General features: G+C 41.4%; 1 protein-coding gene across 4 annotated transcripts in view; it reads right to left on the bottom strand.

Moving 5' to 3' along the window:
• The window catches only part of opcml (opioid binding protein/cell adhesion molecule-like), a 93529-nt gene that overhangs the window by 30998 nt on the left and 36240 nt on the right, over positions 1-26291 (bottom strand). For all 4 annotated transcript variants that reach the window (XM_077740686.1, XM_077740688.1, XM_077740689.1 and 1 more), the window contains exons 3-5: positions 8535-8660; positions 1166-1303; positions 490-610 (exon numbers count right to left, since the gene is read on the bottom strand). In XM_077740686.1, the coding sequence (XP_077596812.1) occupies positions 490-610; positions 1166-1303; positions 8535-8660 (385 nt within the window). The remainder of the gene's footprint in view (positions 1-489; positions 611-1165; positions 1304-8534; positions 8661-26291) is intronic.

Below are 26291 nucleotides of genomic sequence, written 5' to 3'. Positions count from 1 at the left end.
TCAATTCCTGTAAAATGCACCAAAAATAGCAATATTAGGGGGTATGGTCAATGTTCATTGAGGAAGAAAAATGTGTGATTCTTAACAAATATATTTAATGTGACCTTTCTTAATTTCCTAATGCTTTACTTTTACTTTTTTGCACAGTTATTTTAAAATGAGTTTTGCAATTATTTTGAACTGAGATGGATGACGAAAGTCGCAATCTATGTAGAGCAGGGGTGGGCAAGTCTGGTCCTCGAGAGCCCCTATCCAGTCTATTTTCCATATCTCCCCCCTCTACCATACCCTAATCAAATGATCAACTCATCAACAAGCTGCCCAGAAGCTTAATACCCGTCCGGATTATTTCATACAGGTGTGTTAATGGAGGGAGACATAGAAAACAGACTGCATAGTATTTTGCAATAGTACATAGTATTTTTTTCCAACCTGGTAGAGGAAACTGCAATCTGATTTCATCTAGGATAGATGATGTAGAAAACTTGCCTGTGATCTTCTTTGTACCATTCAAAATGTGCCTGAGGTACAGCCGATGCTTCACATTGGAGAACTCCTTTTTGTCCAACAGCAGTTCCAGTTCCCCATGCTTTAGAGATTAAGGGAACATCTAAAAATATATTTAAACAATTTTCTGATTAGATTAAAAATGAAAATATTTTGATAAAACCGTGTTTATTGTATGCAGTAAAGACAATTTCATGAACCATACAAGATTAGCTTTTTTGTCAGATTTTAAGTTTTCGCCCATTTCAAAGAACATCATTTATTTATTTTAATTTATACTGCTGTAAAGATGAACGAATGTTGTGTTACAATGTGAATACACAGTTTAGAAGCATTTAGAAATACACAAGTAATGTTTTCTGTGTGTAAAGGAAAGGATAGCAGTGGAAGTGTTTGTTTTTTTACCTTGAAAGGAAAAAAGTAAGCACAAAAGACAGGACAAAGAATAATAAATCTGGCAGTACTTTTTGTGCGTGGTTGAGTGGCAGGAACTTCAGCAAATATATTTCTTGTGTAAGTATTACCAATAACCCTATCTGTAAGTCTCATTATATAATTGCACATGATATGCGATCATCTACAAAACTTTTTGTATTGATTCACCATTTTTTTATGAAACCACCACACAAAACACTAAAAGGATAAATTGAATTCTTACAATGGACTGCGACCTGCACCGTCCTAACATCAGGGGCTGAGATATCATTGGAAGCAATGCATTCATAAGATCCAGAATGATCTTTGGTGATGGCAGCTATTTTCAGGTGCTCTCCTTCAGTTACAAATGTATGAGTGCCTGCAAAAAGAAGGAGGTGGACATAGCATTAGACAAATAACTTTTACCACTGACCTTAAAATGGTTTATGACAATCATTATCATTGCAACTAAAGCAAGAATAATTAAGTATCTCCAAAATGCTCAGGGCCCCTGCCTCTCCTCCCTGAGTCCTTTCTGTGATGCGTCCAATTTCAGACGGGCCTGGGAATGACAAGTGCAAGCAATCACAAGCTAAGCTACTATTTTATGCCAGCTGGACCACTCCCTCTTCACCAGTTGTCTCCTACCTCTGTGAAGTTGGCCCCGTCATGAACAACTATATATACAAATTATGTTAATCTGTTGAGCCACATGCAGTACATTTCCTCATTTAGGCCATCAATAGCGACACCTCTGTTCTGTTATTCCACATATCAGGAAATAACCACACGTCATTTTTCAAATATACCGTATTGTACTCTATTATTATCCTCCACCATTCAAAAATTCATAAGTGCCTCAAATTTAGATGCTAAGATTGAGTGACTTAGAATATATTATAGTACAATGTTTTTGGATTTCCAAAAGCGGAGGCAATACAGGCCCCAGCATAACCCGCCTGTCCTCTTCCTTGGTAGGACCAGGGTTTTTCTACATGGAAAAGGACTACAAAGCACTAAACAGAATCACCAATAAATAAAACTCTCCCCTCCCACACCTTGACTCGGAGTTTGAGCAACTAATAATAATCTTAATTAAGATATTAATTATTAAAGCTCTTACATTGTCAGTGCAATTGCAAACTCACTCTCTCTCTCTCTCTCTCTCTCTCTCTCTCTCTCTCTCTCTCTCTCGCTCTAATGATTATAATTTTGAGAGCGAGAGATTACCTGGTTGCTCACTTTCAACAGTAAACTCTGCTCTGCCGGGAGCTAGAGAGCGAATCCTGAATAGCAATTTACACACACGCCAATAGATCTGCCGGGAGCGAGCGATATTTAGATATTGATTATTAATGCTCCTACATTGTCAATGAAATTACAAACTCACTCTCTCTCTCTCATGATTATAATTTAGGGAGCGAGTCAACAGTAAACTCTGTCTCTCTCCCTCTCCTAAGAGGGAGCGAACCTGGCGACCAAACGTCCGGTCGACGGCCCGTCCGTACTCCGAATCGTCCGGTCGACGGCCCGTCTGTTCTCCGAAACATCCGGTCGACGCCCCGTCCGTTCTCCGAAACGTCCGGTGGACGCCCCGTCCGGGGACCAAATGTCTTTTGACGAAACGTGCGAGTACCGGGGAGAACCTATTGACCGTTGAGAGGATAGCACTGTTTCCTTTGGATCTAAGGGGGCTGGTGAAAAAATCCAGGGCGATAGGCAACCAAGGACGACTCGGGATGGGCACCCCATGTAGCAGTCCGTAGTTGTCTTGCTGCGAGCGCAGACTGTGGACACGAGGATGAACTCACGGGTTTGTTATCGTCATCAACAACCTGTCTGTGTGGGTATCCTTGGTTATGTGGCTTTTTGGTTGGTGTGCATCTTTGTTCTTCCCCTTTGAGTCTGTTTCTTTGTTAACTTTTTCCTAGTTTTAAGATTGTAAGGTTTTTTCTGTTGTGTTTTTAAGTTTGTGCACCAGCACTACCTTTTCGTTCCTCCTCCTGGGTTTGGCATAACATAATACCAATATACCAATGATGGACCCAGCGGCAATGTTCCCTCTAAGCTGCGCAACTCCACAATTGTGCACTGGTCGCGTTCTCTCAGCACACAAGAAAATATATCCTGCGCAGTGTATGCACTACAAACAACTTTTTTTTCGGTAAGATTTTGTTGTGTAATTCAGTGATTGACAGAAGTCCAGCCAATCTTAGGATAATATGCAATTATATTCCGCCAATGAATCCCTTAGTCAGGCGGTCGTCCTGGCCGGCCTGAAGGAAGTGGCGGGCCCGCCCATCCGAGGGTCGTCCCGGCCGGCCTGCCGCTTCCTTCAGGCCGGCCGGGACGACCGCCTGACTAAGGGATTTTTTGACGGACATCCAGCATATTTTCCACTGTGCTCGTTGTGCTTGCCTTTTGCCCCTTGCAGCCCATTGTTTTCTTGAACACTAGTTTCAATTGGGACATCTATGATCCGTATTGTCATTTATTGCTAGGGTTTTGGTAGTTGGTTGTAACCTTGTGTGCCCTGTCTACGTGATTGCATGAGTTTCACCTGCTTTATCTTTTCTAGCTCCCCTTCCCTTGTGTGACCCTGGTGTTTATTGTTATCATTAACCCTTCCCTGTGTATTTAAACCCCGTGTTAGTGTGCATCTCCCAGTGAGTATTTTTTCTCTTTGCTTATGTCACTTTTTTTTCGGTTTGCGTGAGTTAGTTTCTTTGTTAAAATTTTTAAGTTTGTTGTAATTTATTTTCATTAAACCTAACTTTGTGGACTAGCACTCCCTTTTTGTACCCTGTTTCCTGCTCCTGAGTTCTGCTCGACTCTGCAGCCACGGCGAACATAACGACCTTATGCTTTTTGAATAAATAAAAAACTGAAAAGTGGTTTATACAATATTATTCTCCCTCTTTACTTTCAGTACAGCAAACTCACTCCAGAAGTTCAGTGGGGATAACTGAATCATCCAATGATGACTAATGATGAGAAATATAATCATCTGTGAATAAACATTTCTCCTCTTGAATGCAGCTTCACTGTGTTCTACAAAAAGCATCATGAAGACCAAGGAACACACCAGGGGAGTCCGAGAAACTGTTGTGGAGAAGTTTAAAGCCCGATTTGGATACAAAAAAAGATTCTGCAAGTTTTAAACATCTCAAGGAACACTATGCAAACAATCACATTAAAACTTGTTCAACATGCTTTTTGGGACGTGGAAGGTAACTGGAGTACCTGGACAAAGACCTCATAAGCCGGGGAGAACATGCAAACTCTGCACAGTGAGGACCGACCTGGAATCAAACCCTCGACCCCAGACCTGAGAGGCCCTCTCACTAATCACTCGCACATAGAAGCTAGAATTCAAAAGCCTGCAATGCAGTAATTGCTACAAATGAAGTAATCTTTGACAAAAACAAAGCTTCAGGGAGAAATTATTTTAGATAACCTCTATTATTTGTCACACAAAAAAATGAGACATAGGCTTTGTCATCATCATTGACTTGACAAAAGCCTAATTGTCATTATACCCAGCTGCGTATTACGAAATTGATATGAGCCTCCTTAGAATATTTTATTATTTTTATTTGTAAATAGTTTAATAAACGTGTGACTGAAGAACAACATTTTTTGGGCAACTCTAAACTTTTGAATTTTAGCATGGAGTACAGTAATTTTGCGATAAATGAGAGTAGGAGTGTAATTTGCTCGTTTGTTTTGCATCAGCCCTGATAGTTCTGCTTGATGATAATTAATAACATTCCATTAGGGATGTATTCATGCGAAGAATCTTTTGCTACCCTTGTGGCTTTTGACAATGCTCGTGTGAAGATACTGGTTGCACATGTGACACAAAAGGTAACATGATGTGAACTGGGAATACAAATTGCGTGTGGATGCCTTTACAGTGTTCCCTCGCTACTTCGCGGTTCAGCTACCGCGGACTCAGAGCTTCGCAGATTTTTTTGGGAAAGAAAATACAAATATTACATTGAAACAACATATTTTACAGGTTTTTTGTTATAACATGAATTTCACTCTCTCTACCCGTATTCTTTATGGTGTACTGTATACAGGGGGTAAGAAAATAATAATAAAATAAAAGATTGAATTAAATTCAAATTAAGCAATTTTGAATGGGAATCCCTACTTCGCGGAAATTCACTTATCGCGTTTGGTCCCGGTCCCCATTTACCGCGATAACTGAGGGAACACTGTATAATATAAAAACATTGACATTTTAAGTGTTGTAAATGGTAGCGATATACTACTCTGATGCCAGGAGCCAATTAATACACAACGTATAGTTAATTCTGGCCTAAGCATAACATCAAAGTTCTGTGTTGGTGTGGGCCTTGTATTTTTTGCAGTTATCCCGTTCTGCTAAGCACTTCCAGTCTAAGCTACTGTTGCACCCCGCATTTTCATATTGCTTTAAACGCAGAGAGAAATAATCATAATTCATAATAATTCAGTTGTTTTGTCTTGAACCAACTTTTTGTAATCACTCACACAAAAAAACATAATACACAATTACACCCATATTTATATATATATGTATGTATGTGTGTGTGTGTGTATGTGTGTGTATGTGTGTATGTGTGTGTGTATGTGTGTGTGTATGTGTGTGTGTATGTGTGTGTGTATGTGTGTGTGTATGTGTGTGTATGTGTGTGTGTATGTGTGTGTGTATGTGTGTGTGTATGTGTGTGTGTATGTGTGTGTGTATGTGTGTGTGTGTATGTGTGTGTGTATGTGTGTGTGTGTATGTGTGTGTGTATGTGTGTGTGTGTGTATGTATGTGTGTATGTGTGTGTGTGTATGTATGTGTGTATGTATGTGTGTATGTATGTGTGTATGTATGTGTGTATGTATATATATATATGTATATATATATATATGTATGTGTATATATCTATATCTATATCTATATCTATATCTATATCTATATCTATATCTATATCTATATCTATATCTATATCTATATCTATCTATATATATATATATATATATATATATATATATATATATATATATATATATATATATATATATATATATATATATATATATATATATATATATATATATATATATATATATATATATATATATATATATATATATATATATATATATATATATATATATATATATATATATATATATATATATGTATGTATGTATGTATGTATATTAACAACCCGTTAGAACCCAAAACAATGTACTTGTTCCATTAACGGTCATAACTTGTGACTTGTGGAACCTTTTGTTACCTCTTGATTTTCCAAGTTAGAGAAGTCCTTAGCTATTCAGCAGGGCATACAATGAAATTTCAATAGCATAGCTTTTTTTGCTACGACCGTCATACACTGCACATTATAATGCTCACTATAATGGCGGCCGAGGGTAGCTTGCTATTACATATGCTCCACCCGAGACTCGCACATTCACGCACACACATCAAAAGTAAACAAACATTACTAAACATTATCTTCTTTCTCACATGCTAAACATTGTATCTTGCAAACCACACACTTAATCGGCCTCTACAACAAACAGCATACCTTGAAACACAGGAAAAAATAATCACAGGGTGATCAGTTGTGTTGTCTTGAACCAACTTTTACTGTAATGACTCAAAATCTGCCGTGTCTTAACCTATGTGCACTGAGACATGAATAATCGAATTCTGATACAGATACATTACTCTTGCTATTTGGATGAAGGCATCGATAATCAAACACTGATAACCATCCAATCCAAAACTAGTTTTACATCACACATGCAATCATTAATAACTTAAACACTTTAGCATGTCACACGCTATCATTAATAGCTTACACACTTTAGCCTGTCACACTACTGTATAGCTCAGGTCTTATCTAGGCTTGTCAGTTATTCAACAAGTTAATCATAATGAAATTACAATATGAATGGCTTTGGTCGCCATATCAGGAATACAATCCCTCCCTCAGTTGACCCTCACCAGTTTGCTTATAGAGCAATGATGATGACAAAGCCTATTTCCGATTATTACAGTAAGTGACAAAAGTTGCTAAGACATATACAAAGACTTTGTGACATCACAAGTAAGCTCATTGTAAAATGTCGTCAGGTATTTACAGAACTATTCCAAGGTCTCGACTGTAACACTTATGAAAGATCTTTGGAAGATTTCATTTTTGTTATGATCGCGCCGCGTAGTGCGACGTGATCGGAGGGGAAGTTGAACCCAGATGCAGAGTCGCCGAAGTAAATGGAAAAGGGGAGGCAGATCTGTTGCTCTTGTAGGTTGATTTAATAAACGGGGTAACATTACATAAACAACTTGGCTTGATCACTCATTACTAACGAAAAGAACATGCGGCGTGGCGTCAATGGAAACGGCAATGACTACGAGGAAAAACAGGAAACGAAACCAGAACGATCCGACAGCGTTCACAGAAAACCATAATGCTTAAATACCAAAAATAATCTAATCACGTAATTAGCCACAGCTGATAATAATTGTGACGTCATGCCTGGAGAGGCAATCCAGCCAATCCTGACAATTTTCCTATATATAGTGGTACCTCTACTTACAAATGCTTTAACATACAAAATACTCGGGCTATAAATACTAGGCTTTAATGGAAAACCATTTGTCCCGAGTCACAAAATGTCAACCGAAATCAAAGATCCCCTAAAAAGTATAAACACTTCCTGTTTTCAGTATGTTTTTGGTTTAAATTGTTGTGCTAAAGTTGCATTTCCTTTGGCTCTCCCAACACCTCCCTGAGCTCCCAAATGCTAAATGAAAGCTTCTTCTACAGAAACAAGGTGAAGACACTGTAAGCTAATGCTAGTTCCAGCCTGGGGCTGTGTGCGAGTTAGCGACTCCAACAGGAGTTTGGCACCAGCACAACCTGAAACGGCGTGCTCCAGGTGCAGGGTGTAGTTGTCACCGGAGGAGACCATCTTATCAAAAGCCCCCCTTCGTGGGTAATTTTTCATCTTTTTCCAGGATTATGGCTGATCAGCTCCGAACGCCCGTGAGTTCCTAATTTGTAAGCCTTCGAACCTTGTTCGTCATGGAGATGCTTCTTGATTTATTCTGAGTGTTAGTAACATAATCTTAAATTAATAAATTGTGGGTTTATGTGCGTTTCCAAACATTTCCTCAGCTGCCACTCGCAATTCCACCCCATGTCAGATGTCAATAATAATTAATTTCAATGCCTTGAGATATGATTTTCCAATCTTTTTTTCTCTTTTTTGGAACCATTTCTAGATACAATATGAAATTGGTATACTTTTATAAGTTATAGAAATTATGAAGTTTAGGGAGATTGTCAAGCATTATGAAATTAATTATGCTAATTCTGTGTAAAATATGCCTTTACTTATGAAAAATCCAAGTTATGAAACCATTTCTGGAACCAATTGATTTTGTAAATAGTGGTACTACTGTATATACCTAGACTAAAAGATCAAAAATACCTTTAGCAAAAGATTTTAAAGATCTCTATTGTACCATATATTTCTAACTATCACCAAAGATGGTGAGGGAACATTATGAAAGAATTGCTGTATCAAAATTTATGAGAAACAAATCTTACCTTTTGGAGAGTGGTACCTCCACATGATGCTTGCTTCTGGTCGGCCCATTGCTGAGCACATAAGGTTCACATTGTTGCCTTCATTTACTGTGATGTCCTTCGATATATTTGCGATCCTGGCTGGAACTAAGAAGACAAATAGTAAATCATGATTAATAAGTTGTACTATGATTATGGTACTTGAACCAAGAGTATTCATCTTCCATACCACCCATCCTCGAGAGGGTTATGGTGTTGCCAGAGCCTAACCCTGCTGTCTTCCAGCAAAAGGCAGACTACACCCTAGACTGCTTGCCAGTCAGTCATACGGCAGAGAGAGAGATAAATGGCCTTACGCACTCACAGTCATACTGTCAACAGGGGGAATTGAGCCCTCGCCAGCACGCACCAAAGTCAGGCGAGTGACCTTCTACCCCACGAGGTGGCTACAAAGAGTATTAAAAAACAATATTACCCGTGTCAGGGATTTTATTTCATTTTGTTATACATTTGCCTGAGATGAAGCTTTGCTCCTGAAACCTTTACTCATTTTAGACAAAGTGGAGCCCGGATCCATTGGAGTATTGGGAACCTGCCATAGACACTCCAAGAGTCTTGCTTATAGAGCTGGGCGATGAAATGATAACGAACATTTTTGTGAAATAATTTTTGTCAAACCACCCAATCGTGTAGTGGTTCTTCTGCCCGACTTTGGAGTGGGCAGTTGGGTTCGATTCCCACTCGGGGGCAGTGTGAGTTAGTGGTTGTCTGTCTCTCTGTGTGCCTTCCAGCTAACTAGCAACCAGTCTAGAGTGTAGTCTGTCTTTTGGAAGACGGTTGAGTTAGGCTCTGGCAACACCCGCAACCTTTTTGAGGATGGGCGGTATGGAAAATGAATTAATGCATTAATTTTTGTCAACAGTAATATTAAAAAGTTTAGTTAAAAAATCCATAATTTGAAAACTGCAATTACAGCACCAGTCACCACTGAGAATGTGATCGCTGTTGCGAGAGGAACACTAATTCAAGACCAACGCCCCGGAGAAGAGGATGATGAGGAAATGTGTTTTTAGCATATTAGCAATAGAGGCTTACATGGAGCATTTTCACAATAAGACTAACACGGCCCAAAAAACCACAAAAGGATGCAGGACAACACCAAGGCGACCCATTAAAAGATCCAAGTGAATTCTCTAGCGTTTATTTTTTATTTTTTTTAAATGCCTATTAAATACCTATGCACAAAGACCCGCTTTATTGAAAATATCCTTAAACCACTGTCGTCATTTGAGGACAGCATGTAATATTTTCTTACTTGATCAAAGTTTCCCCATTTTATGTAATGATTTGAAAACACTGAAAAATCTAAAACTCTGGGCCTTCCCTGCTGGCCGAAGAAATATCTGAATCACAGACTGATGTTATTTATATTTTGTCCATCAATACTTATTAAATAATTCCAAATTGTCTGTCAGCTTCCTTTCATTGCTTTTACCCTGGTTGCACTGCTTCCAGATTTGTGTTTTCATATTGAAACATTTAACCAATCACATTTCAGCCATTATTTGCTGTCACGGTCAGAAATCTGCCTAAAGGCCTTCCCAATCAGTTCTGCAAGCTCTGCTGCATTAAACAAGCGTCGATAAGACTGTTGCTTTAACCAGTCGGAATTTGATTTGGTGACACCAAGGCCTTCTTGCAGGCGTAGGGATACGTCATTGCCTTCTCGCAGGCGTAGGGATACATCATCGCTTTCACCAACTATGATTGGCTAGTTATAGAGTAGAAGGGCCAGAGTGGGCAAGCCAGAGCGAGAGAACTCCATACACAATGGCCGACGGAGGAAAACAAATGGATTCGGTTGCCTATTTGCCAACAAAGCCATTTTCCAGATGGACTTTTCCTGAGAAAATGAACATCATTAAGAAAGGGCGGTCAATTCCGAAGCTAGCAAGCCTGTCACAGCCGGGAAAGGGTGTGTCCGCCATTTTCTGTTCACTAACTACGAGTGCTACCCCTGACTCACAGGCTCCGAGGAACACTGCAAATTTTATGGTTGGGAGTGCTTGTTATTTGCCATCGATCAACATGGTGTTTGGAGCAACACTGGATTTGCAAATTGGAATTGTTTAACCAAAGCAGCAACGAAACACCAAAGCACTGCCTGACACAAACAAGCAAAGGTTCTTTCCAAAACCTTTGGGGAAACCCGAGTGGAGTTATAGTTCAGCGAGCAAGTGCGCAGGGAATAGAAGCGCCACAACAAAAGGTAAAGAAAAATAGGGAAATCGTAAAAAGCTTGGTGGACTGTGTAAACTTTCATTTCGGGGACACAATAAAAGCGCTGCATCACTTAACAAAGGAAATTATGCAGAACTTCTGAGAAAAACATGGATTTACATTACCACTAATGAAGTATTAGTGGCACGTCGGGCAAAATACTAAACAGCCTTTCAAAATTTCTGGTCATTGTGATAATTATCGATACCAACTAATTTATTTTTTATTTTTATCGTGATAACAATGTTTGTCATTTTGCCCAGTTCTACACACTGACGCTTCAGTCCTCATCTGTTTTGACTATTGTAAACAGGTACCAGGCTCAATTCACATGGACACATAAATAAACACACAGATGTCTCACTTGCATTTTCCACCCCTCCCTTTGAGACATCCATCTAATTAGGGCCACCGAATTTTTAAAAAAGCAACAGAAGAGTTTACAAGGTCAGAATGCAGTTAAGAAGCAGTCTCAACGGCCATTCTACTTGCAAGTGAAAATCCGGGATTTTGTTTGTGTGTGAATTAGGGAATGTCTAATGGCGAACCTGACAAGGAGGTTAAAAATACCATGATGGTTTGGGAGTTAATTAGCACGACATGAGGTGACAAATTCAGTAGCTTGTGTTACATCTGACAGACTACCTTCATTAGGATCATTAGTAAAATATAGATTTGACAACTCTTCAAACAGTAATGAACTAAGATTTAATGTCTACCAGTTATGCCCGAGTTTCTATAGGAACTTTTTATAAATAATCAACTTCATGTAATTCAGCTGGTTTTATTATATGTATGATGTAACAAAAGTGCAACACACGATTGAATTAAGAAACAAATATTAAGTAATAGCTGTCTCTTGGTGTAGAGGTTAACTCGCCTGACTACAGTGCGGTCAGGCTCGGGCACAATTCCCGCTGGTGGCAGTATGACTGTGAGTGCGGATGGTTGTTTGTCTCTGTTACGGCTGGCAGCCTGGACACACCAGTAGGAGGTGTTATCTCCAGCTCTGGCTCCACCCCTGTGACAGAGCCCTGCCCAGGCCAAACACAGCTGTAATTAATTCCCCAATCATCCCTCCTGCCCTTATTTAAAGCCTTTTCAGTTGTCAGTTTAGCCCTTGCCTTTTACCTTTCCTTCTTGCCCTGGCCCTTGCCTTGCTGAGTTGCAGGCTTGTGAGTACGTTACTCCATGTTATATTTTGTATGTGGTGTTAATGATTTTGGGTTGCATAGGGGGACTTGAGATAAGTTTAGACACCCATGGGTATACATATAGTTTGTGCATTTAGACACAGTTATTCCCCTGTCTAGATTATATTACATCAGTTTAACAGTGGCATCCTTCGGTCTTATTTCCTGTATTTTTGTGGGTGTTCATTTGGACACCTGTCTGGGAGGGGGTTTTACCGTGTTTATTTGAGGGTGCCACTTTAATATCTCGTGCTTCCCCTATGTTATCCCGTAGTCTGTTTTGTTGACTTTATTGTAAATAAAAATAACTGAAGGCTACTTGCAGTGTGTCCAAACTCATCTTTGACCGAACCTGTCTGCTGTGATAGTTGCGACTCTCTGGTATATCATACCCCAGGGGGAGTCGTAACAAGTGGGGGCTCGTCCGGGAGATCATTAAGATCTGTTATCACAGCAGCGGTTTGGTCATTGGTGGTACGGACTGCATGTGCAGCAGGCCGGTGAAGGCAAGGGCCCCTGTCTAGATGGAGAAAGATGAGGTAGGCAGGGATGGTGTCACCTTGAATGTAAAGGCTCTAGTTATAAATCCCAGGGCTCGTTTAAAAGGAAAACCAGAGGGATATGGTGCTGTATCTATTGGGGAAAATGCCCCCATTGCTCTAAAGATATTACGTATGCAATATGAGGCTAGGGAAAGGGAGTATGCTCATCAGCTGGCCCTCAAGAAAATGGAGTTTGAGATTGAACTAAAAAGGAAAAGGCTGGACATTGAACTCTCAAAGAGTTCTAATATGGTAGAAAGTAGGGGGTTTAAAGTTAGTGAAAGCCTTCCGCTTGTACAGCCTTTCAGTGAGACGAACGTTGAGGCGTGGTTTGGTGCGTTTGAACGGATAGCACTGTCCAATAAATGGCCAGAAGAGGGCTGGGCTCTAGTCTTACAAAGGAAACTGTCAGGGAAAGGCCTTGAAGCTTTAAGTACACTGTCGATAGAAGACAGGTTGGTATATGATAAGGTAAATAGAGCAGTGTTGCGCGTTTACGAACTGGTGCCTGAGGCGTACCGCCAAAAGTTCAGAAATCACAAATTAAAGCCTGGACAGGCCGTGGCTGAGTTTGGCCATGAGAAAGAAAAAGCTTTGGAGCTTGAGCGTGTAGAGAAAGCACGTGTAGCTCAAGAATGGCTTGAGAAAAAAAAAGCTTTGGAGCTTGAGCGTGTAGAGAAAGCACGTGTAGCTCAAGAATGGCTTGCAAAAGAAAAAGCTTTGGAGTTAGAGCGTGTAGAGAAAGCACGTGTGGAGCAAGAATGGCTTGCGAGAGAAAAAGCTTTGGAGTTTGCACGTTTAGAGAAAGCACGTCTTGAGCAAGAACGGCTTGAGAAAGAAAGAGTTTTGAAATTTAAGAGGCAAGAGAAAGAAAAAGCCTTGGAGCAAGATCGACTAGAAAGAGAAAAGGCCTTAGAGCAAGATCGACTAGAAAGAGAAAAGGCCTTGAAAGCAGAGCGAAAAGAAAAAGAACTGTTAGAAAGGGAAAAATTGGAGCAAGAGTGGCTTGAAAAGGAAAACGCATTCGAAAAAGAAAGAAATAAAATAGCACAATGCATGAAGAAAATGCCCGCCGCGAGGATCAGCCTGCAGAAAGCACCCCAAGTTTCGGTGCCGAGGCCACGCAAAGTACTCCTGTCGCCACTGGGGCCGCCAGTCGCACCCGTGCCGAAGCCACTAACCAGGCTTCCGGTGCCGGCCGGCCTTCCAGGCACAGTTCTTTCTAGCACTGTTCTGCCAAGCACCGTTCTGGCCAGCGACTGCCCGCCCAGAAGTGGTAGCAATGCTCCGGCGCCCCTGGATGATGGTGCCGGCGACTGCAAGAGCGGCAAAGCTCTGGCACCCCTGGACGAGGGAGTTGGCGACCCTCCGAACAACCAGGGTAAGGTGCCTGACCGTTCTAAAATTCTAGTGTCTCCTAAAGGAAGGGGGCTTGGCCAAGACTTAAAGGACCGGCGCGGACGCCCGCCGGACCGACCTCTTCCTCGTCTCGTTTCTGGCTGGCATGGACGCCCGCCAGATCGGCCACGGCTCATCACCGGCCGGCACGGACGCCCGCCAGACCGGCCAGGCATTGTCATCGGCTGGCGCGGACGCCCGCCGGACCGACCTCTTCCTCGTCTCATTTCTGGCTGGCATGGACGCCCGCCAGATCGGCCACGGCTCATCACCGGCCGGCGCGGACGCCCGCCAGACCGGCCACGCATTGTCATCGGCTGGCGCGGACGCCCGCCGGACCGACCTCTTCCTCGTCTCGTTTCTGGCTGGCATGGACGCCCGCCAGATCGGCCACGCCTTGTCATCGGCTGGCGCGGACGCCCACCGGACAATGCCCTATCTCAAGTTTAGGAGAGTTTTAACAGGAGTGTATTGATTGATTGGGGCAGGTTGGTGGTTCGGTTTCGTCAACAGGTTGACTCTTGAGGGGGGAGGTGTTACGGCTGGCAGCCTGGACACACCAGTAGGAGGTGTTATCTCCAGCTCTGGCTCCACCCCTGTGACAGAGCCCTGCCCAGGCCAAACACAGCTGTAATTAATTCCCCAATCATCCCTCCTGCCCTTATTTAAAGCCTTTTCAGTTGTCAGTTTAGCCCTTGCCTTTTACCTTTCCTTCTTGCCCTGGCCCTTGCCTTGCTGAGTTGCAGGCTTGTGAGTACGTTACTCCATGTTATATTTTGTATGTGGTGTTAATGATTTTGGGTTGCATAGGGGGACTTGAGATAAGTTTAGACACCCATGGGTATACATATAGTTTGTGCATTTAGACACAGTTATTCCCCTGTCTAGATTATATTACATCAGTTTAACAGTGGCATCCTTCGGTCTTATTTCCTGTATTTTTGTGGGTGTTCATTTGGACACCTGTCTGGGAGGGGGTTTTACCGTGTTTATTTGAGGGTGCCACTTTAATATCTCGTGCTTCCCCTATGTTATCCCGTAGTCTGTTTTGTTGACTTTATTGTAAATAAAAATAACTGAAGGCTACTTGCAGTGTGTGTCCGAACTCATCTTTGACCGAACCTGTCTGCTGTGATAGTTGCGACTCTCTGGTATATCATACCCCAGGGGGAGTCGTAACAGTCTCTTTGTGTGCACAACGGCTAACTGGCGACAATACTAGGGTGAAGTCTGCCTTTCACCCGAAGTCAGCTGGGCTAGGCTTCCACAACCCCCGCAACTATTTCGATGATGTGCAGTATGGAAGATGAATGGGTGCTCGGACATTTGGTCTCCAGTCTTTTGGTCGCCGGTCTTTTGGTCGCCGGTCATATGGTGACAGAGAGTTCACTGTTGAAACCAGCGCTCAAAATTATATTCATGAGTTTAATATCTAAGAGAAAGAGTTTATTATCTAAGAGAGAGAGAGAGAGTTTAATAGCGACCAAAAGACCAGCGACCAAACGTCCAGCCACAAAATAAATTAATAATGAAAAATTACGTAATGATAAAAAGTAAATCTCATCTCATTTTACGAACCACTTTATCCTCACCAGAGTCGGGGGATCATTGGCTGAGGCGTATCCCAGCTGACTCCGGGCCAGAGGTGGGGGACATCCTGAATTGGTGGCCAGCCAGTTGCAGGGCACAAGGAGACAAATAACCATTCAAGCTCACACTCATACCGAGGGGCAATATAGAGTCTCCAATAAGCCTACCATGCATGTTTTTGGAATCTGGGAGGAAACCAGAGTACCCAGAAAAAACCCCACGCAGACCCAGAGCGAACATGCAAACTCTACACAGGTGGACGGACCTTGATTTGATTAGTTTTCCCATTGTGAGGCCGACGTGCTAACCACTCACCCATCTAAAAAGTAAATGATGCAATGAAATATAACACTGCTCACAAAAATGAATGGAGCACTTTAACAAAAGACATTAGATATATCAGATCCCAGTATGAAGTTGGATATCATTATAGGGCGCCGTTCAAAGCGGCTGCTTGTTGAATAGCTCCCTAAACCCTCACTCGAATTCTGTGTTTGTACAGCTTTTTTTATGGATTTTTATCCTTTATTTTATGTTTTTATTGTCTCTTAAGACTTTACCTGTTACTTCACTTTATATATTATATTCGATACTTTAATGTTTTGGGACTTTACTTTCAAGACTCTACTCCAAGACTCAAGCTGTGCGAGAGGCAGTCTTTGATCTACTAGTTTAGTCCATCTTTTCAAATTCAAATTTCAAAATTTTGGACACTATTTTGACGCACCCAGCCATGCCTACGCTGCTTTACACGAAGGATCAACTGTTAGCGCTACGCAACTCCCTGCTGAGTTAAAGAGGAAGAGAAAAGGATGCAGAGCCGGACGAAAATGTCAGGAGAAAAAATGACGCTTCGGACCCAGCATTCCATCTATTATTATGGGGAACGCAATATCTCTCCCCAACGAGATGGAAGAGCTAACGGCGCTGACCAAACAATTAGGACAATATCGGAGCACCTGCATTATCTGCTTCACGGAGACCTGGCTGAATGAGCGAATACCAGACTCTCTCATCTCCTTGGATGGCTTTCAGCTGGTGAGGGCGGACAGGGACGCTGACGAGTGCGGTAGGAAGAAAGGTGGGGGACTAGCTGTCTTTATTAACAGTAGATGGTGCAGTCCTGGGCATATTACTGTGAAGGAGCAATTTTGCACTTGAGATATCGAGCTCTTAGCTGTTAGCATCAGGCCGTTTTACATCCCCCGGGAGTTCTCGCACGTCATCATAATAACTGTGTATATACCTCCTTCGGCCGATGCGGCAGTGGCTCGTGAGCTGCTCCACAGCCTCTCCTTCTTATCTCTGGTGATTTTAACCATGCTCCCTTGACTTCGACTCTCCCCACCTTCACTCAGTACGTGAAGTGCTGCACAAGGGAACAAAAAACTCTGGACCAGCTGTATGCCAACACAAAGGAGGCATACAGCTCAGTCCCCCTTCCCCCACTGGGCCGCTCAGACCACAACCTGGTCCATCTGATCCCCACCTACATCCCTATGGTGAGGAAAATAAAACCTACCACGAGGATCATACAAAGATGGACCAAGGAGACCAGCATGGTACTGAGGGACTGTTTCGAGACAACCGACTGGGAGGTGCTGTGCAAATCACATGGGGAAGACATCGACAGCTTGACCCACTGCATCACAGATTACATCAACTTCTGTGTGGAGAACACCGTACCCTTCAAGAAGGTCTGTTGTTACTCCAACGATAAGCCGTGGGTCACCAGGGATCTAAGGGCCCTCCTGAACAAGAAGAAGAGGGCTTTTAGGTCTGGGGAGAAGGAGAGTCTCAAAATGGTCCAGAAGGAGCTGAAGAGAGAGATAAGGAGGGGAAAGACCAGCTACAGGAGGAGGCTAGAGAATCAACTCCAAAGAGGCAACACCAAAGAGGTCTGGAGGAGCTTGAGGACTATCTCGGGCCATGGAGGCAACAGTGGGAGAGGCCCGGAGTCCAGAGACGGGGAGTGGGCCAATGGACTGAATCAGTTCTTTAACAGATTCAGCCCTGCCCCTGCTCCCCTGACCCCCCAGACCAGAAGCAACTCTACCCCCTTGTTCTCCTCTTCCTCCCCCTCTTCCTCCCCCTTTTCCACCGGTCTTTGCATCACTGTCGATCAGGTGACAAAACAACTAAAGAAGATCGAGGCAAGGAAGGCTACCGGTCCGGACGGCCTCAGCTCCAGACTACTGAGAGAGTGTGCGGATCAGCTTGGCACAGTGATTCTGCATATTTTCAACCTCAGCCTCAGTCTGCAGAAGGTCCCCAACTTGTGGAAAACTTCCTGCGTGGTCCCAGTCCCAAAGACTGCGAACCCCAGGGAGCCAAACCACTTCAGGCCGGTAGCACTAACCTCTCACCTGATCAAGACACTGGAGAGGATCATCCTCAACCACCTGAGCCCCCTGATGAATGCAGAGCTGGACCATCTGCAGTTCGCCTATCGTCTAGGCATTGGTGTGGAAGATGCTACCACCTACCTGATACACAGGTCTCTTTCATACCTGGAGAACCCGGGAAGCAAGGTGAGAATGATGTTTTTTGACCTCTCCAGTGCATTCAACACCATTCAGCCGGTCCATCTGAGAGGGAAACTGGAGGTGGCTGGATTAAGGAACCACCTAGCCGCATGGATCATCGACTTCCTCACCGACAGACCACAATATGGGAGACTCCAGGACTGTACGTCTGATGTGGTAACTTGCAGTACGGGGGCCCCACAAGGCACAGTGCTTTCCCCACTCCTCTTCTCCCTCTACACGTCAGACTTTAAACATAATACAGACACCTGCAACCTCCAGAAATTCTCCGATGACACCGCCATTGTTGGACGAGTGACTGACGGGAACGACCTGGAGTACAGGGGAGTCATCACAGCCTTTGTCGACTGGTGTAGGCAAAACCACCTGAACATCAACACCAGTAAGACAAAGGAAATGGTCGTTGACTTTCGGAGGACACCTCAACAGACCACTCAGGTGAACATCCAGGGTAAAAACATTGAAATCGTGGAGAATTTGAAGTACCTGGGTGTCCACCTCAACAGAAAACTAGACTGGTCCACAAACATAGATGCCCTGTACAGAAGGGGCCAGAGCCGCCTCTACCTGTTGAGGAGCCTACGGTCCTTTGGAGTGTACAGGTCACTGTTGAGGACCTTCTATGACACTGTGGTGGCAACTACCATGTTTTATGCAGTGGTCTGTTGGGGAAGTGGGAGCACGGAGAGGGACAGGAACAGGCTGAACAAGCTGATCAGGAGGGCCAGCTCTGTTCTGGGCTGTCCTTTGGACTATGTGGAGGAAGTGGGAGAGCTGAGGATGCTGACCAGGATGAGGTCCATCATGGACAGCACCTCCCACCCCCTGCACGAGTCGGTGGAGTCCCTTCGAAGCACTTTTAGCAGTAGACTGCGGTACCCTCACTGCAGGAAGGAGCGCTTCCGCAGATCCTTCCTCCCATCAGCTGTCAGGCTCTTTAACCAAAAAAGGCTGTGGGTTAGGACCTACTGAATTCTCATATAGTATACAAGTGCTTCTATATATATGTATGTGTATGAAATATGTATATCTCAGCAACACGGTTACTTATTTATATATTTATTCATGTATTTATTTATTGACTTACTATTAACTACCTATTTGTGTTAAAGGCCTTTCCTATTCCTGCATCCTCACTCTCTTCCTACTGCAACAAAGAAATTTCCCGAATACGGGATGAATAAAGTTATCCAATTCAATCCAATATCTATACAAATCACGACAGCGTCTTGGGAACGATGTCAAGTCTTTGAATGCAAATAAATGTTTTCGAGCCTTAAGAGCACTCAATTATGTACACAATTAAACCAGGGTGAAATGAAGATGCGCTACGCTAGTCCACTTCTTTAAAAAAAAAAAAAGGAATTTCTGTAACTCAATATGATTTTCAGTATATCTTGTGTGGCCCTTACTAGCTTGTCTGCATGCTTGATAACTTTGCAGTGTGCTCCTAATGAGACGACAGATGGTATCTTGTAGCATATTCCTCCCAGATCTGTGTGAAGGCATCCCTGAGCTGTTTTACAGTTGGAGGAGCAGCTTGGTGGAACCCAATAGACTGAAACATAATGTCCCACAGGTGTTCTATTCGGTTTGAGTCTGGGGATTGGGAAGGCCATTAAATTGTTTCAATTTATTCATCCTGCATACTCTTGCCGCATGAAGCCATTTCTTGGGCAATAGAGGTCTATGGATATGCCTCCCCAGAACACCACCAAACCTGTCATGTTGAAAAAAACTTTGAAGGCAGTATAATTGTCATCATTTTTTTTCCAGAATGTGTGGTTTTCCCGGGCAGTGTGCTGACATGTTCTCATCATACCAGCTTCACGGCCATATCTACAGTGAAAATCCCTCACAATGCGGGTTCATATTTTATTCCTAGTGGTTACCACTTGCTTGGTGTCCTTGGAAAAGGATATCGTTGCTGTTTGCCCGAATGTTCCCTTCTTTCTCGGTATAAGGCACGGTAGATTCATTTATGCAACATTGGCATGCTATGTGTTTATCATAGGTAGCAAGGTTCCTTTTTCAATCACTGTCATCATGTCTCGTTTTTTCTTGGGCCCATTGGATGCCAGGACGCTTAGGAGGCATTTTCAACGGTGACTCAAAATCCAAACAAAACTGGAATGGGCTTGACATAGTCTTTCTCTAACTCACTGGCAACAAAACAGGAGAAGGCATGATGTTGTCTGTCTAGGCCAGAAATGGGCAAACTACAAACCCACACGGCCCAATAGTCTTTTTAATCCGGCCCGCCGACGTTTCCAAATATATCTTTTTTTCCCCCAAGATGGCACCATCACACGGAAGCCAGTGGCAGTAGCTCTGTCCACTCTTATTTGTTTTTCATGTTTTACAGCCCCTCGATCTTTTTTTAAATTACATTATTTCTTAATACATTCCTTTTCACTTTACTTTGTACTTTATACTTTTATGATGAGTAATGAGTATGTTAATACTTTAGCCCTTTTTTCTGTTTATGTTTCATATGTAGTGTTAACGGATACATTTTTTTATTTGTATCGTATCTTGTGCTGACCAGGCCCATCTGTCAAATTTTTAAAGTCAATGTGGCCCCCGGGCCGAAAAATTTTCCCACCCCTAGTCAAGGCCCTTTATATTATTTCAAGCATCATTCTTTTTCTGCAGTGAAATATTCCTTCTTCTTCAGGGCTAAGCGCCACACAATTCAGCACTGAAAAAGATGCAGTGTTCTGATTTCCACCATTTTTTTATCCCTTTTCTGCTTGCAAGTTTCAGCGAGAATTTTGACATTTTTATGTTTTTTATTAATACTTGATAAAAAACTATAATGTACTGAAGTTGCAAATGTTGAAGGTGTGAAGTGGTGAAGGAAAAAAGTTACTTTAATTTGTGAGCAGTATCTTGATTTGAATTTAATTGATTTGTTTGAATTGAATTTGTTTGAATTGAATTTGTTTAAATTGAATTTGTTTGAATTGAATTTATTTGAATTGAATTTGTTTGAATTGAATTTGTTTGAATTGAATTTGTTTGAATTGAATTAGTTTGAATTGAATTTGTTTGAATTGAATTTGTTTGAATTGAATTAGTTTGAATTGAATTTGTTTGAATTGAATTTGTTTGAATTGAACTTGTTTGAAATGAATTTGTTTGAATTGAATTTGTTTGAATTGAATTTGTTTGAATTGAATTTGTTTGAATTGAATTTGTTTGAATCGAATTTGTTTGAATCGAATTTGTTTGAATCGAATTTGTTTGAATAGAATTTGTTTGAATAGAATTTGTTTGAATAGAATTTGTTTGAATAGAATTTGTTTGAATAGAATTTGTTTGAATAGAATTTGTTTGAATAGAATTTGTTTGAATAGAATTTGTTTGAATTGAATTTGTTTGAATTGAATTTGTTTTAATTGAAATTGTTTGAATTGAATTTGTTTGAATTGAATGTGTTTGAATTGAATTTGTTTGAATTGAATTTGTTTGAATTAAATTTGTTTGAACTGAATTTGTTTGAACTGAATTTGTTTGAACTGAATTTGTTTGAATTGAATTTGTATGAATTGAATTTGTATGAATTGAATTAGTTTGAATTGAATTTGTTTGAATTGAATTTTTTTGAATTGAATTAAATCAAATTGAATTGAATACTTTTATTGTCATTATAAAAGTATAATAAGATTTAAAGCTTTCACCATAAAGTGCACAAATGACATCAATAAACAAACAGACAAATAAATAGTCATTACACAAGTAAAGTAGTGAAAAGTCCAACATGTCTGTGAAGGCTGGTATTCGTTGATCAGCACATGCCTTAAGTACTTATCTTGGTATTCCATCTTGTGCTGTGGCTTTCCTGGGGTGGACTGCATGGAGCACACGTTTCACATCCACTAACTCCACAATATTTTCTTGCTACACACTTCCTGTCACGTTATGTTGGGATTTTGGTGGTGTGTGTCTTTTTTGTGTGTATTGTGGAATATTGAGGTGCCTGTTGGTCTAGATAACACCTACTGTGGCAACATGTGTTCATGAGCCAGGGTCAGGCTGGCCTTAAGGATATCAGACATTGCTGAAACGATGACGAAAGAGGGGAGATGTCCTTCACGTTCTCACTATACCGTGCTCAGGCATCAAAGGTGATTGCGAAGGACGGCGGATATCCTTCACTTTAAAAGACGAGTTTTTTAATAAAGTAGGTCTTGCTTCCTGACTGCGACCAGAGCGTGTTGTGCATTTTTCCAATCCTACAATTGTTGTTGTCGGCAGTGTGAAATATATTTGTATTCTTATATTTAGTCTTGCACCCTTTTCACTTTGATGTATTAAGTTACTAGAATAGAATTTAACTTACACCTATTGGTTAAAATGTGCACTACACCTTTTGCATTCCACCTCCTTCATTTGTATTAACGCCTCCCATTTTTATGACTTGTCTCTAATAAAACCAGGTTGTTTGTAGGGAGTCGCCAGGAATTCCAAACGGTCATTCAGGAAGATAGACTATCTTTCTGCTCTGGCTATTCTGGCGTCCTCCTTCATATGAAGTGGTTTAAATTCTCATCACGACTGGCTGTGTGTTTCCTCTGCTCCGATATTATTCAATGTATATGGTCTTAAACCTGACATTTTCTGGTGCCGAAAACCCCGGAGATTCATTTCTGAATTTTTCGGACCGCGGTGGACTGAAGGCCAAGAATTACTGACGTCAGCCCTCTTACCTTGAAAGAGGGGGCATTTCGGTCGATCGCGGCCCGTTTGAATAAAGGAACCCGGCCGGAGAAAAGAGGAGACAGACAGACGGTAAGTGCATTTAAAATTTATATATAACAAGGCTGGTGAAATCCCGTTTTTCCATTCGAACGAGTCGAAGAAAAATGCTCCAATAGTGGGAGATAAGGGATGCATACATGTGAGGATTACGTATGTCGTTAAAATTAAAATAAAAACGTAAGGTATGCACGGATGAATGCTTGGTCGGCCAACTGAGTATTTCCATGAAGTACGTCGGTGACGTGACGTTTACTTTAAGGCGGGAGTAAGAGTCCCCCTTTTGTTAAAAGGATTTCACAGATTGTTCAAAATAAGGGAAACCTTCCAAAAATAATGCACCCGATGAGTAAAAAACGCTAAATAAAAAGTAATCATTATATAGAGATATAATAAAAACGGAAGTACGCCGTGACGCGCGCAGGCCTTGCGAAATAAAAGAATAACGGTTATAAAGTCGACGTAGACGGATAAATAGGATAATAACGTTATTAAAAATATAATAAATTGGTTGGGACGTCCCTAAAAAATCCTAAAGAAATATATTAATAGAGTAACATTTGACCATTGTTTGGAAAAAGTTCAAAAATACTTCAAACAAAAGAAAAGTTGCAAAAATGGGTTTAACAAACAGCAAAGAACTCTCAACTAACATGAAGTTTATGCTGAAGCATTTTCCAGAATAATTGCACATATATGAAAGAGTGGAGGAAGAATAAAGACAAAGGGTGGGGGGAGAAAAGGGCAAAGCACATGTGAAGAAAAAATGGCTGAGCCGAGGACAAAGGAAAAATGGCGGCCAAATGGGGTGAAAAAAAAGCCTTCTTTCCCTAACCCATCCCAAAACTCGCCAGCATGACAGGTTTGATTGATGCCAGGCCTCCTCCTATCCCCCCTCTCGTACCAGGCACGGGGGGGGGGGGGGGTCTCCTGGAATGCCAGACAAGACGTCTCAGGTTACCTCGCATCAACAAGAGCAGAGGGAGATAAGAATTTAGAGGCAGAGGAGACAGAAATGGCATTCATCCAAATTATTAATGATATCAAATGAGAAGAAAACAATGCAGAATTGGCATTGATCCAAATTATTAGGAAAAGTTTAGATAAAAGTTTAGATAAAATAATTAATTTAAGAAAAGCATGATTTCTCTGGGATTATGTGAGCATCATAGATCATTCAGTGCACGGAATGATGTGTCTCGCTCGCCTATCAACAGATGAGATATGCTTTAGCACAAGTCATATTAATGACTATTAGAATATAACGGATTGCATAGGCTTCAAACAATTGATGTCAATCAAATGCCATTAACCTAGTTCTTTTGAGAATGATTAGTGCTGATAGGACAGCAAAAGGTGGTTAGCTGCCAATAAGCCCTTTTCAGGGATGGCGCTTTCCACTAGTGATAAAAAAAAAATGCAGACCACTGATGTCTGATTATGAATGCGTGTGAGCGTGAATGGTTGTTTGTCTTTTTGTGTTTTTGATTGGCCATCCAAGAAGATATAATTGATCCCTTAGATATCAAGGTGGAAAAGGATTTAGCAAATTGGAAACACTATCTGAAACCGCCAATAAGCCCTTTTCAGGGATGGCAGCGAAGGATTGGAAATTTGAAATCAATTTCTGAAATCGCCAATAAGCCTTTTTGGATGGCGATGAAAAATCAAGGAAAATTGTTTAGTCCAAAGAATTTTTTTTGATGATAATGCATTGAATTGGAGGAACAAATCTGCAATGCAAAGCACTGAAATGAAAAAACAAAAACAGTGCGTCATATGAAATTCCAAAGTACCATTGATTTATAGGGATAATGGCATCCAAATTGTGTTAACGGATTAATTGACTGAATTGACAAAATGTTCCATATTTCGTTACCATACCAAACACCATTATTCACTACACGATTGGAGCTGAAGGATGACTCTAATCTGGCTATCTGTATAAAAGAAAAACTTTAAAGAAACGCACTAATTTTGAGTTAGCAGAAGAAGACTGTGTTTTTCAACAGGAAACATGGAGAAGACGCACGAGCAACGCAAAATGAGAACGTCCGTACAACTCTTGCTGACCAAACAGCAGACATGAAAATAGCGGAGGATGCAGATACACCTTTGCACTGTAAGGAGGTTCTTTCAGTTGAAACGTTTGAGGAGACAGGTAAGATAAGCTTATTGACGAGATCAGACGTAATGGAAAGCATCCAATATTGATTGGAAAGATTATTGCTCGAGGAGCAATGCCATAAACCATAAGGAACTTTTATATTGGTTTTATTGTCTCCATAAAAAGTGAAAGCGTTTCAATTGAGAACAAACCTTCTTACAGATTTTTAAAAGTAAACAATTAGAGAGAAGACAGACTACAATGGATAGATATGTAACTAAATTTGGATTTTATGCCAGACTATTGGAAAATGATGATTAAGAAAAATTTAAAGGAGATGATTGGCAAACTCCAAAGACAATGGAATGTTACATTTGATAAAAAGACTACTAGTTTGGGATATTTCAGAATTTGAAACCATTGAGTTTAATGTGCAACGCAATACTCTTTAGCCTGATAAACAAGGGGTGGTTACAGTTTAGTGGGTTCAATTCTTTTCAGAATTATAAATGTTTACATTTGTTTCTGGATATTAATTGATGTGAATGTCACTGTTGCAGAGAGCGGGAAAGCTGTTTTCCTGAGGAGAAAGCAGCCTGGTTTGCTCTTTGTATTTTCATATTTTTAGCATGATTAGTTAATTGGTGTAATTGCAGGAAAGGAAAAATCAAATATAGGTTTTGATCTTAACAAGGAAGCAACGATCACAATAGAATAACAGCTAGCATATCTACTTTTGACTGATAAGGCATATAGTTAGAAATTAAGTAAGATTGTTATGATTTTTGTTCATTGGGATTTTAAGCCCAACCACATAGCGGTAAGAAAATGTTAAGCACACGCTGAAGACAACGACAGAATACAGCAGCTAAAGCAGCAGCAAAAAAACACCAAACAGCATACACAACAACAAAAACTGAGTCGATCTAAAAACTGTGTCAATTGATTTAAAAACACTGCACCATAGAAAGAAAAGATGCATAGATACATGAAGAAGCAGAACAGTCAGCCTATTCACAGCTAAAGGCCTAGCGGGCCTACCAAAAAATATTCCAAAATTGAGCCATGGAAGGAGCCATGTCTCAACAGGGGGGAAGATGCACATGGCAGAGCATGTGTTCCATGTCCCAGAGGTCTAAATACCTACTTTAAATTTTTTTTGTAGGAACTGTTTAATTTTTTGCAGAGGGTGTGCGGGATAGCCTCAGGCCCAAGCAGGTGCAACGGGGAGACAAAGTTGGAACCTTCACGAGGTGTCTCCTGAGAGGCCGCCCGTCGCCGCCTTCGAATTCGACTGCTACACACCTTCAGCTAGCCCCCGGATGAACTAATGTGACTGAGGGTAACCCCTAGACGCTTGG

This window comes from Stigmatopora nigra, chromosome 19 (assembly GCF_051989575.1).
Source record: "Stigmatopora nigra isolate UIUO_SnigA chromosome 19, RoL_Snig_1.1, whole genome shotgun sequence".
NCBI classification, from domain to species: Eukaryota; Metazoa; Chordata; class Actinopteri; order Syngnathiformes; family Syngnathidae; genus Stigmatopora; species Stigmatopora nigra.
Note: the sequence above shows the minus strand (reverse complement) of the source record. Positions and strands in the feature narration are given on the sequence as shown.